The sequence below is a fragment of the Vigna umbellata genome, chromosome 3 (assembly GCF_029865625.1).
Source record: "Vigna umbellata cultivar VRB3 chromosome 3, Vumbellata_1.0, whole genome shotgun sequence".
Taxonomy (NCBI): domain Eukaryota; kingdom Viridiplantae; phylum Streptophyta; class Magnoliopsida; order Fabales; family Fabaceae; genus Vigna; species Vigna umbellata.
Window position 1 is genome coordinate 28,742,044 of NC_142167.1, and position 15,641 is coordinate 28,757,684.

The following is a 15,641-nucleotide window of genomic DNA, read 5'->3' on the forward strand; positions in this document are numbered from 1 at the left end:
AGGATCGAATACTACTTGTTGAGGCTTAATTGCTGCCTCTTGAAGGCTATGTGCCTCGTGTCAAGGGATACATGCCAAATGTTAAGTGCTACCTACTGAGGGCTATGTGTTGCCAACAAAGACTTGGTGTCATTTGTTGATAGCTAGGTGTCTCCTTTCGAGGGATGCACGCCTCCTACCAGTACCATGTGTTGTTTGCCAAAGCTAATGGTGAACTACCTATCAAGCGGTCTAGCCGAGTACATCTTACCAAACCTAATAGTGAAACTTAGCAAAATCTAGTCAATCCTTACCTCATTCAGAGTATGAATCGCATAATAGAATAATTAAGTTTGGACAAGAACTAAGAGGGAGGATGAATTGGTTTCTTTAATAAAATTGTGCTTTTAAATTTTTTTCCCTTTTTATAATCTGTTTTTACAATTAAACTTGATTCCTTTTAAATAATAACAAGAAAAATAAAGAGTATAGAAAGAGAGAAATTTTCACAAATAATTTTATACTGTTTGGATAAAAAAAAAACCCTATGTCCAATTTTTTAATCCTTTAAAGAGGGATTAACCAATCACTAAAATAAACCACAACTTGCAATCGCAAAAAAGATAATTTAGGGTTAGAAAACACCTCCTTTAGATCCCACAAAGGATGAAGACACCTCTACTGAATCACACAAGAGATAACGAAACACTTTCCTTAAATGCACAAGTGGTGAACACTTCTTTAAATCACACAAAGGATGAACACTTTCTCCTAGCAATAGCAATAACAATCAATCACCCAAGAAGCCACTTGGTGAAAGTTATTGCTCTACCTACACTAGGTTTTTCAAAGCTCCTTTTCACAAACACAAAAAGTTTCTTTAGTAGTCAAAACTTTAAACCTCTGAGTGAAAAGTTGTTTTTGAAACAAGTTTTGAAATTGTCATTGATAATCGATTATCTCAAGTGATAATTGATTATCACATAAACTTTTCTGAAAACTTTTTTTTCCGTTGTGATAATCGATTACCAGCAATGATAATCGATCATTACCTTCTGAAAAACTTGATTTCAATTAGATAATCGATTATCAGTGATAATCGATTATCAAATAACTTTTATGAAAAACTAAAACTCTCAATGTTTTATTGCTTGGATTCTATTTTTTGACTCTTTGCCTACTAATTTAACTATTTTAAATAAGATACACACTATAAGACTTCAACAACTAAACTCTTAAATCTTCAATGTATCTCTTGAAACCAAACATTCTTTAATTCTTCAAAACTTCTTCATGAGTCATCATCATCAAAACTACTCTAAGATGTTCATATTATTCATTTTTCAACAAATGGGTCACTAGGTCATTGACCCCAAACTCAAACCTATTTAGGTAAGGGCCTACAAGTATTAAATTATGTTATAAATATAGGTTTAATTAGTATTTTGGTCCCTCTTTTCGTAGGGTCTGTTCAAATTGGTCCTACTTTTTTTCAAAAGTTCACTAAGATCCCACTTTTCGCAAAAACGATGCAAGTTAGTCCTTTTTGGTTACGGCGTTAAAAAGACTAACGGCACAGCTGCCCAGCTGGCAGAAAACTGATGAGCTGTACATTTTTTGTTGACGTGGCACTGTGATATGGTGATTCATCTTGAGAGCAGAGGATTCATGGTTGTTTTTCCCAAATTAAAAAGCAAACTTAGGGTTGTTGGTGATTCGTGGTACATTTGTTCTGAAATCTAAAAGCAAATGTTAGGATTGTTGGACATTCGTGGTACTGTTGTTGTGAAATTTAAAAGCAGAGGTTTAGGGTTAGGGATGACTTCATCACAGAGTTGTTCTTCCTGTTCGAAGGCAACATCCAAAGGATTTTTGCAATCCTCACACGGTGTTGTTTCCAGGGGAGTTGGGATAACCCCTATTTGCCACTGTGGTGATATTGCTGTAATGAAAGTTGCTAGAACTTCAAGGAACGCGGGGAGGAAATTTTGGGGATGTCGCCATTACAAGGTGTTTTGAATACCGTACTGTCCACTTCCATGTGTTTTGGATTTTATTTGTTTTAACATTTTTGTGTTCTTGGTGAATAATAGGGTGGAATTTCAAGTGGGATGTCATGTAATTTTTTCAAGTGGTGTTCTGAGGACAATGCTGATGATAGAGATGGTACAATTGTGAGACAAAGCAACAGGATATTTGATCTGGAAAATAATGTCAAAGAGTTGCAGAGAAGGATAAAGTTCTTACTTGGAGTTGTGTTTGTTGTTATTGTGTTGAACATTATGACATTGTGGTTGTGTTTAGCTTGATCTTAGGTGTGCAATGTGCAATTTATGTTTTGTTCATGTAATGGCTCAGCTGTTTAGCATGATGGAATATCAGTTCTTGTAATATGAGTGAACAATCTGAGTTCGTGTAATCAAGTTCGTTTTAGTCCCCCCTTTGATTTAAAAATGTTAATTGTGGTCCCCCTTTGATTTAAAAATGTTAATTGTGGTCCCCCTTTGCTTTTAAATTTGTTCACGATGGTCCCTTTTTCCTTTAAAAATTGTTCAAAGTGGTCCCTTACTATATTACTATAATACATATTAAGGAAACCTGGCAAAAAACATATATAATTACATAATATCACTACTTCCAAATATCACAACATAATATTAGTGCAACTATAATAAGATATTTAATTAAAGTGCTTAATAAGAATTCAACATACACAATGAAAGTGTTTGATAAGAATTCAACACAGACAATGAAAGTGCTTAATAAGAATTCAACATACACAATTAAAGTAGTTAAGAAGAGTACGTCATACATATTAATACATCCAAATTTTCATCTAAATCTATGGATCTTTTCTTCTAATGTTTAACTTCTGCCTTTGTATTGGCTCACTTAAATCTCGGATGGAATCTTGACTTGGTTGTGGTGGTTGAGGAGATTGGGGACTTGATGGCTGTGAAGGTGCAATGGGTTGTGAACTTTGTGCCTGTGTTGATTCTGTTGGTTCGATGATGGCTGGACGTAAAGGGCACATTTTTTTGTTGTGCCCCAGTTCACGGCAGATACTACATCTCTTTCGCTGCCCACCAACACTCATCTTGGTCCCATCTTTTGTTAGCTCCCATGGCTCCATTCTTCTTTTTTTCTTGGGTCTCCCAGGCATGTTCCTCTTAGGTGGTGGCAGTACATCAGGAAAAGTAGTTTTTTCCCATAAGAGGTGGCCATTCACAGGATAGATGATGGACACATATGCTTCTTCATATGTGGATTTCCTGAAACAAATTGGTATAAAACTTTCTGGATCTACATTTGAATAGTTCATTGATGCAACTGCATGACAACATGGGATGCCACTGATCATCCACTTCCTGCAGCTGCATTCTTCATTGTCCAGGTCCACTGTGAACTTGTTCCCAATGATTGAAACATGTCTAACCTCAAAAATCCTTCTTGCAGACCAGCTGAATAAATGAACATCAAAAAGGCACATCAACAGTTGGATATGAACATAAATAAGCCATAACAACAACTGGATATGAACATAAATAAGGCATAAGAACAATATTACCTTGGGATCCAATATCTTGACAAGTTACATTCCTTCATAAGTCTCTTTTTGATCTTTGGACAGACATTGAAATCCATACCTGCCACCTTCGTTCTGTTGGTGGCCCATCTTTTCATCAAATACAGTCTAATATCCTCCAGCATGGTTATTATGGGTTTTCCCCTGGACTGCACAAGAACACTGTTGAATCCTTCACTGATGTTGTTATCCAGAGTATCACACATTGCTTGAGTTCTGAACCTACTTCTTGACCAATACCTATTGCACGAGAATGAAGAAAATGAGTTACCAAACATGAGTAATGCAGAATATTTGTGCATGTAATGGAAAGAATGTACCTTGGGGGAATGGCTATGAGATATTTATATGCTTCTTCATTCACTGCTCTAATATTCAACATCTCTCTCTCCCAAGCTTGGGGGTATGTGCTTGTGGCAGCCCTCCACATCAAATTCTTCAATATCTGACCAGAAAATCTTTTCCTAAAGTTAGCATAAAGGTGCCTGATGCAGAATCTTTGTTCTGCCCTAAGCAAAAGCTCTTGGATAGCTGGCACCAACCCCTGCCAACATTAATTATTTAATCAAACACACATGATTAATAAAGTTTGCAAAATAAAATAATTAAAGTATTGCATGTACCTTTTGCTGGTCAGACATCCACGTATATGCCTCACAAACTTCATTGCCCCCAAGGTCTTCAACCAATAATTGCAAAAACCAGGACCAACTATCTTTATTTTCGACTTCAACTACTGCATATGCAAGGGGTAACATTTGCTCATTTGGATCCCTCCCAACAGCAGTAAGCAGCTCTCCCTTATAAAGACCTTTCAAAAAACACCCATCTAAACAGATGATGGGTCTACAACTAATAAAACTATCCTTACATGCTTTAAGACAAACATAACATCTCTGGAATATGGACTGACCATTATCACTGTTGACTTTAACCTTAACCGTTGACCCAGGGTTACTTCTCAATACCTCATGTGCGTAGTCATAAATCCTTCGAAATTGTTCTTTAAAATCCCCTTCACGTTGACTTGATGCCATTAACTTCGCCCTTCTTGCTTTAGAAATTGATACATTGGTGTTCCATTTCCTTAATGCTTTGGTACGTATGTCTTGGACCTTTATACTAGGATTGTCATGCATAGACTTATCTATTTCATGACTCAACCACTTACTATTCATCAATTTTATGTTCAGTTGCCTGCTGCAAGAATGAACATCCACAATCTTCCTTAACTGCCAAATCTTGCGTGATGGCAAATACCCACAGTAAGCTACCCATGGACACTTTTTTTGACCACCCATGCATCTCACCCTTACCCTACGGTTATCATTTTTTACAAACTTAAGAGCCCTCCCAGCATGAATAGCATAACTTCTAATGGCTTCCTTAAACTCATCCTTATCCGTAAAGATAGTACCAAGTTCCCATTTGTAATCTGACATTGACTTCTTTTTACCAAATGTAGGAAAGGGACCTCTACTTGGTCTGTCCTCAATTTCATCCTCTTCACTTCCACTATTATCTGGAGTTAACAGCACATCTGACTCCCATTCATCATCTAACAACCCCCTACCATGTCCTTCTGCTTCATTATCACTGTCTTCCATCCTGTATTCTGAATCACTATTATCCAAATTCCCTACCTCCTCCAAGTTCTCTTCAACAGAAACATGTGCTTCATCCTTCTCAGTATCCACTTCCACTTCTTCCTCACTGTCCACTTCCAGTTCTTCCTCACTGTGCATTTCCACTTCCTCCTCCCTGTGCACTTCCACTTCTTCCTCACTCTGCACTTCCACTTCTTCCTCACTCTGCATTTCTACTTCTTCCTCTACTCTATCTACTTCCTCTGTGTCAACCTGCACTCCATCATCTCTCTCCAAGTCACCACCACAGTTAAGAGGACCTTCCTCAACCTCCTGTTGCACTTCAATAACACCTTGTACACCAACCTCAACACCACTACCCTCACCACTGTCTGCAGGTCCTTGGCAAAGGTAAAGAATTTCATCCTCATTTTCTACAACCACTGCTTCGCTCACTTTATGTACAACATACAAGTTGACTTTCCCCAACAATTTTCCCACATTCATCATGTTCAAAGCACCTTTATCGTCATATAACTTATATAAAACATGGTCAATATCGTAATATAAGTCATGTACTTCAATATACCCCAAATCCTTAAGTGAACCCACTACTCCAAAATAGCTCCATGTATCGGGGTCAATGTCCCAATAACATCTTTCCCCACCTATATATTTAAAGGGCACTTCCTGTATCAAGGTCCCACCGTGGTGGACCACTACCTCAAAATTATCGTTAGACATCCCTACACTGCAAATGGAAAAGGGGGACCACTCATTAACTTAATTTAACAGACCATGGGACCAATTCCAACACCCAACGACAGTACTTTTTCCATTAACCCCCCACCATGCCACAAATATAACCATATTTTAAACACAACAAATATAGAATCCACCCATTAAACAAAAAACAAAAACAGAATCCACCCATTAAAGAAAAAGCAAAAACAGAATCCACCCATTCAAGACAACAACATAGTAACAACAGTAATGTCATCAATTACTATAACAACAACATAAGAACAGTAATGCGATCACTAACCTCGAAGTTGATTTCACCAAAAATCAGAATCTGCACTCTTGGAAAGGAGATTGTTCAACCCTAAATCGCATGCAGATTTTACCCCAAATGTAATTGTCAAATTTTTTTAACCCTATCTTTTAAATTAATTTAAATTAATTTAAATTTAACACATAACACAGTGCCACGTCAACAAAAAATGTACAGCTCATCAGTTTTCTGCCAGCTGGGCAGCTGTGCCGTTAGTCTTTTTAACGCCGTAACCAAAAAGGACTAACTTGCATCGTTTTTGCGAAAAGTGGGATCTTAGTGAACTTTTGAAAAAAAGTAGGACCAATTTGAACAGACTCTACGAAAAGAGGGACCAAAATACCAATTAAACCTATAAATATAATAGTAATCTATGTTTGTTTTTATTTTTTTTATATTAATTATCATTTTGATTTTTCGTTAAAACTGAAAGTTGATTTGAACGTCGAAGAATCTTTTATATACACAATTCATCCATCTTACGAGGAACAAGAAAGAGAGGAACGAGTGGCTGACGAAGTGAAGATTAAAAAAATACGTGAAATCTGAATCTCTTTGCAAGGTACTTCTTCCACTGTTATGTAAGAACAAATATCGTTTGCGAATGAAAAACAAACTTCATATTCGACGGATAGATGAGAATCATAATGAATATAGATTTTTATTTTTTGAGAATGAAGATGTACGTTACATTATTTCTAAGACAGAAGCGGATAGTTAAATTCACTCTCGTCTCCACCTTGTTGCTATTCTATCAAGCACTACTTATTAAAAAACATACGCATTTGTTTCCATAAAAACTCAATTAATTCATGAAAGAATATAGAAAATATTAATTTATCACTAATGGTGTTCACGCATGTTAATATAACCACTTTCTTTTAGATAGGGTGTTTTAATATGGAAATAAATGATACAAGAACATTATAATTTGAGTCTTATAAAAAGAAACAAATTATACATTATGACAATCTTAAAATATACGTACTGTTTTTCGAGAGTTTTATTGTATACAATTGATAATTGCCGTCATTGAAAAATAAAATAAAATAAATTTTAGACAGGAAGAATCATCACACAAGTTGGATATTTATGTAGAGTCTTTTACAATCATATATATCAATTGGGATTTGGGGTGGGGACCTTTAGAATCAGTCTTCTTCTCAAGTGGACCTTGTTGGGTATCATGCTTATTATATTTCGACGGTCAAGTTGAAGAAATAATGAAAGGATAAAACAGAATATGAACTTCCTTTTTCTATGAAAATGAAATCAACCATATAAAATCAACAACGAGGTGTTTAACACATCTCAACTCATATTAAAAAGCATGCAAGTTGTTTATAAAGTAAAAAAAAAGAGAATGCAACTGGGATTTATAACTTCTAAAACCCGTAATTTATAAAATCCAATAACAAATACCACTATATCATAAAATAATATTTACATAATATATATATATATATATATATATATATATATATATATATATATTAATTTGACTTTAATTCAGTGAAATTTTTAACTATTTGTATAGTATGACCGTTCAGTCAGTCATGAACCGATGAACCGAACGGTCAACTAGTACGGTCTCACATAAGTCGATTAGTAAATCGATTGGTCGGACTAAAAACAGAATTAACACTAAAAATAATTACATTAACCTTAAATCAGATTATCATCGTTTGTATTGTAATTAGGTCAATTTTAGTCAGAAACTCATTCCAAAATTTATAAATACAGGTTTAGTATTTAGGTACATTTATTACACCTTTATTGTTAGCGCTATTAGACAAACACTAACTTTAACATCGTAGTATTTTCTGCAAGTAACATCTCAGTTCAACCAACGGTAACGAGAGAGGATTGGAAGTAAAACTTTGACCTAAGCTTGGAGATTGAAGATCTGTAGTGGAAGCAGACTTAACCTCAATCCCATAAATCGAAATACTATTTGTAAGAAAATGTTTAAATGATTTGTTATATAAGTTTTAATAGCAATAATTTGTGGTATTATTTTGATTCCTTAAGGAGTTGAAAGGAAGTGGATAATATATATTCTTGGAAAAGGAAAAGAAAATGCAATTAATAGTGTTAGTGAAAGAAAAGTGGTAAAGTGAAGAAGGTGTCACGTGCATGGTCCCATGGCATTGAGAAGGGAAGTTGGTAGAAAATGGTGAGGTCTTGTAAGTTTAGCAGTGAATGGAGGGAAGAGATGCATATGTTTTGGTATTAATTTGATCTCACGTGCATCAAAATATTAGGTCTAAAGTCTGAATTTGGCCTTTGTCACTCCCATCCCATTCATGGTCACGCACAGTTTCAGACTTTCTGTCAAGTCTTCACTTTGAACAACGAAAAATATAAAAAATCATACCTTTAACCATGAAAAGGTCTTCTCCAATACCATGAACCAGGCTGCGTTCATATATATGAGGAACTCGTCAAACCTATATGCGGCTATCACACGCATCAGTTATATTATATATATATATAACCTAAAATTAATATACTTGTATTATATAACCTTAAATATTCTTAGATTCAGTGAATGTAAACTTAGAGATGGTTTCGAGCTCAAATGGGTTGAAATAGTATTGTCATATTTAATCATTACATTTTATATAGTATCATTTTTAGAGTATGTAACTGACTTTTTTTTACAGTTTTAACGTGTTTTTAGTTTTTAGAGAATTAGAAGAAAAATATATATTTAAATTATCATTTGTTTCGATTAATTAATAAATAATGTAAGATTACTATAAACACATCAAAATAATACTTTCAATTGAGGTATATAAAGATTTGTTTTTATAATTAACCTTAAATGTAGACATTAATATGTATTTTTTTTTCACATATATATGTCAATATTTTAACTTCTAAAATATCTTTAAATAACATCACTGTGTTTAATTACTGTATCTAATATATTGTCTAGTTTTAGAATCTAAAATTTCTTTATAATTTTATTTTAAAAAACATTGAAATATTTAAATTTTCATTAATCTCAACTTTTTAAATAATGTAAGACTAATTACCAATACATTCCTTTCTAACTCATGAAACATTCTTTCTAGATAAAATGATGATAGAGACATCAAATATTAAAGTAGTGAATAATATTTTACCACTTCTAAACATACTAATGAAGTTCAAGACCAGGCATTCTAATATTATATTATAATCGAGAGATCTTGTTCATTCCACTCCAAATTTTCACTTCCCCTTGACCATATAACCTCTCCATTAATTCATAACATGAGGATAATAACTATATTAATATTTTCGAAAATTAACAAAAGAGTTGCATTTTTTTTTCCTTAAAATTTCGTTGATTTTGTAATTGAGTGTGCCATACGTGAACTTTTTTTCTTTTTTTATTTTTTCTAAATCCTTTATTATGTTTGAAACAGTAGGTATATGATCTCATAGCTTACGACCTATCTGCAAGTTGATCATAATTCATTTGAATAAACCTCTCTTTCTACATGGTGGCATTTATTCCTGCCTTCATGACTTCATGAAATTTCGGATCTGTCTTTTCCGTAATTTCAATAAAATTTTCGCACTTAATTTTATTCTTTTTATTTTTTTAACTTATTCAACATTCTTTACTTTTTCTTACATGGAAGCCAAAAAAATATTAAACCTATATTCTACAACAATACATGTACTAGGGTTTATTATTTATTAATATTACTGCGGTTTTGTTTAAGATAAAGTTGACCAATAAATTCACTTATTAAGGATGTTTAATGATCCCTTTGTATTCAGATGAGGAAAATAGATACATATTATCTAACTTGATGTTTTGGGAACTACAACTAGGGTTTGAGTAGAGAAAATAGAACACTGCTAAGGTTTTGTTATACTAAAGTTTACCAAATATCCAATAATTAAAATCGTATTTTTCTTTTTCGGGTAGTCTAATAAACTTGCTTAATTTGACCATTTAAATTGCAGCGTTAAATATATAGTATAATTGTAAGAAACCATATAACCATGTTACTCTATATTAGATAAGGAAACATACATTTTTAAAAATCTCTCATTTAGATTTAGTAATGCTGGCTAAATAATTATTTTAAATATTCCTTGGATACGTGCATCTAATAATTATATTAAAATACCTTGGACACGTGTGTCTGTATGCAATTTATTTAGGTTTTTCCTTTACAATGTGGTCTGTTTCATATTAATAATAGAATTGTCACAACTTTTATCAAATCTAGTGTGTCATTACACAATAACCATCACCACATATGCTTAATATATTTAACACAAATAAAGGATGTCGAAATCAGATAATGGAATTTTAATCACATGTATTGATTATGTTGTACGTATGTATTTAATATATTTAAAATTAATATAATTTATATAGTTTGTAAGGCTATCAGTATTAACAAATCAATTAATATAAACTAAAGAATAAAATTATTTTTATTATATTATTTAAATACAACAATATAATAAGATTTAATAAAATTATGCTGTTTTACATGTAAAGAAGTTAAAATTATAAACGAGTGATGAATTAAGGATAAATAATCCCCAACTTCAAACAAGTCAAGACATTAAAAACTAAATTCAGATAATTGCTGCAAAATTGGAAGGATACAATTACGAAGAACTTTCATCAATGGTGCACTTTGCTTTATTACAGAAGCAATTTGTTTAGAAAATAAAAGAATGTGGTGGACTAGTTACTCACAATCATGTGAACATGGTTTGCTTTAGATTTGCCTAAATAGCATTGGAACAAATCCAAATCTTTTTATTGATTTAAATAGAGTTTGTTAAATACCAATCAACTTGATAAGATCATTGGAGGGATTGGATGGAAAGAAAACAAAATGATATTTAAAGCCTTTATTAATAACTCCACCTATATAGACTCTAGCAATTAATAAATGATAATTTGCTTGAATTATCAAATTAAGGGTGTGTTTGCGAAAATCAGCAGACGTTTACTTCAAAATTTCAAATTCGGAATCTAGAATTTGAAAGATTTTTAATTGACTAACTAGATTAAAGTATTTATTAAAACTAGTTATTAAAATAATTCATAAATATAAAATAAGATAAAATAATATATTTAATTACTTAACTATGAATTATATCTAAGTAAAAATGTTTTAAATAACTATCACTTTTCATATTTTAACATTATTCTAAATGATTTATCATTTAAAGTTGGACAATAAATTTAAATTTAAATTTATTCCCATTGTAAAATGTCTATAGATTTATATTTGACATTCGATGTATTGATATTTTAATATTTTTTGTTCGTTATTTAAAAATATGGGTAAAAAATATATTTATATTTGAAAATATGAATGACAAAAGAAAGAATTCTATATATGATACCGTTATCACAAATTTGTGAAATTATCAATTGAAAGAAAAATTTGTGACTAACAGTTAACTGTACTGAAAACCGTGGAAAGTTCAATTTCTTTTAACTGAATTATACACTAGTTTAATTAATTTTCAGTTAAAACAAGTTTAGTTATTTTTAGTACAATACAGTATGGTTAACTGTAGTTTTAGTACAGTTTATTAAATTGTGCCCAGGCCTAATCACAATGCCGATAAAATACCAAAAAATTATTTGTGCTAAGATCTTATTAGCTTAAACGCTATATATGATACCGTTTGAAAAATATATTTATTACAAGTTAATGAATATTTTCCATAACACATTTTTTTTATAATAACGTTTAAGTTCATTAATATAAACTTAAGTTATCTAGGTTGTCACACTAAATTCTTAATATAAATTTATTATATACAAAATAATAAATGAATAGATATAATAATTTTATTTCTAATAGTATTATGGTTATGCTTTTTTTTTTCTATTTCTAACTCTCTAATCAATTTTGTACTTCCTTTTGGTTCTTTTTTAAATCACCTATAAATTTGTTTATTTTATCTTATTGAGTATAAATGAAAAAAAAATTAAATATAGTTTTGGTTTGAAAATTTTAACATAAAACTAAAATTTGTCTATCTCAAATTTTGATATTTTTTAGTATTCAAATTTTAAAAGTAAATAGATACAAATCTTAATCTCAACAATGTTGAATTTTTTTTATATATTCAATCCCTTTTTATATTAATATTTGAGTTTAAATATGTCGAATTATATAAAGAGATTAAATTTGCATGTATCAAATTATATAAACAGTTTAAATGTTAATATAGAATACAAGTTAACAAACTCCAAACAATGTAAACAATTAATGTAACTGGATTAAAAAATTATATCTATTTACTTTAATATAAATGTGTTTGATAAATTTATTTAAATTATAGATGAAATTAGTAAATAAATTTTGATAATATTATTTATTTATTTTATTAAAAGGTAACTTTTTTAACGTCTGGGGTTTTTAATTATTGTTTTATTATTATACTTTTTTTATTATTGATTTAATTTTAAACTTAATTATTTCTTGTTTTAATTATACAATTATTTATTTTTATTTTAATAAAATATTGATTTATTTTATTAATAAATAAAAATTATATAAAAGTATAATGAATAATAAATTTTACATAATTTATGTAAAAAATTATATTCACATTTTTTAACCAAATTAAAACAATATAAAATTATAATTGTATCGTATAACAGTACAATCTTCACTGTTGATGAATCGAAGGGTTCAAATACTCCAAAAGTACCAATAATACTAATTAGTTATCATTAATCGAATTACGATTAGGTTGTGATTAATCCAAAATCTATTTAAAAACTATAAATGTGAAGTTAAAATAATAGATAATTACATTTAATACACATTAATTGCCTAATAAATGAAATTTTAATGACTTTAACATCATAATATCTTAATTAAGTAATCTCCACAAAAAATCAAGACAAATGCCATAAATTCTTAATATCATCCATAACCGAAATAATAATAATTAAAATATGTAATTACATAATATTAACATTTCATTATAGAACTAATGGTATCTTTGTTTTTCGTTTTACAATTTACACTTAGTTTCATTAAATATTTGTCTACCTCTTTAATTTAAATCTTTCAATTTTTCAGCTAATTTTATTACATATCCTCAAAGTACTTTATTGAAGTAAACTAAAAGTTACTAAAACAACTATGAAGTCGAACACAAATAAAATAATTTTATCAAATTTCATCTATCGATTTTATCTAGATGAAATGTTTTACAAATAATTAATATTTATATTTTTTTCTCACCAAATAAAATAAAATTTATGTTCAATTTTCACTTCTATGATAATTCTTATCTTTAGTTTTAACTTAGAACGAGACACGCGTAAAAGAGAGAAATGAAGAAAAATAAATGAAAATAAAATTAATTCATTAACCATCATAAAATATATATTATTACTATTATCTCACATTACTCCAATAACCTTTCATGAGCCTTTCTTCAACCGTTCTCTCTCATCTCAAATTAATCATCCAATCACAAATAAGTAAACTTATAATTAAAAATAATTGTTATCAGCGATTCAACTCAATAAAAAGTGAAACAAAAACAATCGAACCTTCCCTTCAGTACATTATCCCCTTCATGCAACTTGACATACACATACGTATACAACCACGTTTTTATTAAAATAATATAACTTTAATAAATAAACATTTCATAAAAAAAATTAAAATTATGCATGATTTGAATTAGGAATCATCCCGCCACCTATATTTTTATACAGAGGAACACATTTTTTTAACTTCACTATTAAATTTAATAATTTTACCTTTAAATAAATAAAATATTTTTTTATTTAATAAAATGCACAATTCTCATTTTTCTACTTAAAAATAAGTGTTACATTATATGTTAAATAGTGAAAATTTTATAGTTGAATAAAGAGTAAAATTATTATTTAAATAAAAATATTGTATAAAAAAATGTTTTCTTTGTATAAATGTTTTTATATGCATATAAATAATAATGCAATAACTGCAGAAGCAACTGAAACCTCTTTTGTGCCTTGGTCCCTCCAACTTCACTTAACTTCCCTCTATTCCCTTTAAAACAACAACCTTTCTCTTTCTCTCTCTCTCTTAAAAAAAAAAAGAAAAGGAAAAACCAAACCAAACCATTCCATTCTTTGGTCACAAACCTTCTTCAATCCAAAAAAATGCCGAATTCCTCTCTCTCTCCGACCACCGCTGCGGTCCCAGACGTGGTGGCCCGCCACCACATCCACGCGGTGGCCCCGCACCAGTGCTGCTCCGCCGTGGTGCAGGAGATCGCGGCGCCGGTCTCCACCGTGTGGTCCGTGGTGCGGCGCTTCGACAACCCACAGGCCTACAAGCACTTCGTGAAGAGCTGCCATGTCATCCTGGGAGACGGCGACGTCGGCACGCTCCGCGAGGTGCGCGTGATCTCCGGCCTCCCGGCCGCCGTCAGCACCGAGCGCCTCGACGTCCTCGACGACGAGCGCCACGTCATTGGCTTCAGCATGGTCGGCGGCGATCACCGCCTCTCCAACTACCGCTCCGTCACAACCCTCCACCCGCGCTCCGCCGCGGGCACCGTCGTCGTCGAGTCCTACGTCGTGGACGTCCCCCCCGGCAACACCACCGACGACACGCGCGTGTTCGTCGATACCATCCTCCGCTGCAACCTCCAATCCCTCGCCAAATTCGCCGAAAATCTCGCACGAACGACCAAACTGCATCATCAACAACGGTGACTTCAATCTTCAAACCTCAAACTTGAAACACTGTTCGTATTTCTTTTTTTCCATTCACTCTTTTTCGGCTTTTCTCCTTTTTCCTTTTGTAATTTAGCCATTAAGTAGCTGCTGTATACTTTTTGATTAATATCACAATGTTGTGTGAGCTTGTCACCTGAGAAAAACCCCGAGTTTCTCTTAATTTTACCCTTGTACGATCATTTTACTGTTTCTCTTTGCCGAGAGAAAGTGAACAATGAAACAAGGATTTATGTAATGTTAGTGTAATCTTCGTTCCCTTTGTACTAATTTGCCCGTCCTCAATACAATTGTAGAAATGTTTATCCATAGTTTATAATCCATAATCAGTATGAGCAACATCAAAGTTTACTCATTTTGTATTTTGTTTGTAATCCCCTCACCCAATTTCCAATTTCTCCTATCAGTTACATTGATAGAACACAAGGTGTTTGTGATTTTGGTAATGATTTTGCAGAGTTAGAAGCTTAAGGTTGTTATAATGCATATATATAAATGTGATGGGAGGGGATAAGAATTGCACCGACTATGTAGTTGTTGATGTTTGAGAATTGATGATATTGGAAAGTAGTGGTTGTGTAACTGAGGAGGAGGAGGTGGTGTTGGTGATGTGAATTGCAAGTTTCCACATGAAATGCAGAGCTTTTGATATGACCTTCCCAGAAGTTAAGGCGAATGTGACGATGGCCAGTTGTGGGGCGA

The 15,641-nt window shown here is 31.8% G+C and overlaps 2 protein-coding genes across 2 annotated transcripts; one reads left to right on the plus strand and one right to left on the minus strand.

The window, feature by feature from the left end:
* Positions 1-423: 423 nt before the first annotated feature.
* LOC148202182 (uncharacterized) lies at positions 424-5,007 on the minus strand. Its single transcript, XM_088109546.1, has 3 exons — positions 4,189-5,007; positions 3,878-4,109; positions 424-473 (listed from the first exon to the last, which is right to left on the minus strand). Exons 1-3 carry the CDS (start codon positions 5,005-5,007, stop codon positions 424-426), a joined length of 1,101 nt encoding a protein of 366 aa, XP_087965672.1.
* A 9,180-nt stretch (positions 5,008-14,187) lies between these two features.
* On the plus strand, positions 14,188-15,250 carry PYL4 (PYR1-like 4). The gene has a single exon (XM_047325371.2). The coding sequence runs from the start codon at positions 14,361-14,363 to the stop codon at positions 14,916-14,918; it is 558 nt and encodes a 185-aa protein (XP_047181327.1). The 5' UTR covers positions 14,188-14,360; the 3' UTR covers positions 14,919-15,250.
* Positions 15,251-15,641: the final 391 nt, after the last annotated feature.

Excerpts from the sequence above, each read along its gene's own strand:
- LOC148202182 (XM_088109546.1), bottom strand. The coding sequence starts at position 5,007 with ATGTCAGATTACAAATGGGAACTTGGTACTATCTTTACGGATAAGGAT. Across the intron at positions 4,110-4,188 it reads GGATGTCTGACCAGCAAAAG|GGGTTGGTGCCAGCTATCCA; the intron begins GTACATGCAATA and ends TAATGTTGGCAG. Across the intron at positions 474-3,877 it reads CATTCCCCCAAGGTACATTC|TTCTATACTCTTTATTTTTC; the intron begins TTTCCATTACAT and ends AAATTTCTCTCT.
- PYL4 (XM_047325371.2), top strand. The coding sequence starts at position 14,361 with ATGCCGAATTCCTCTCTCTCTCCGACCACCGCTGCGGTCCCAGACGTG.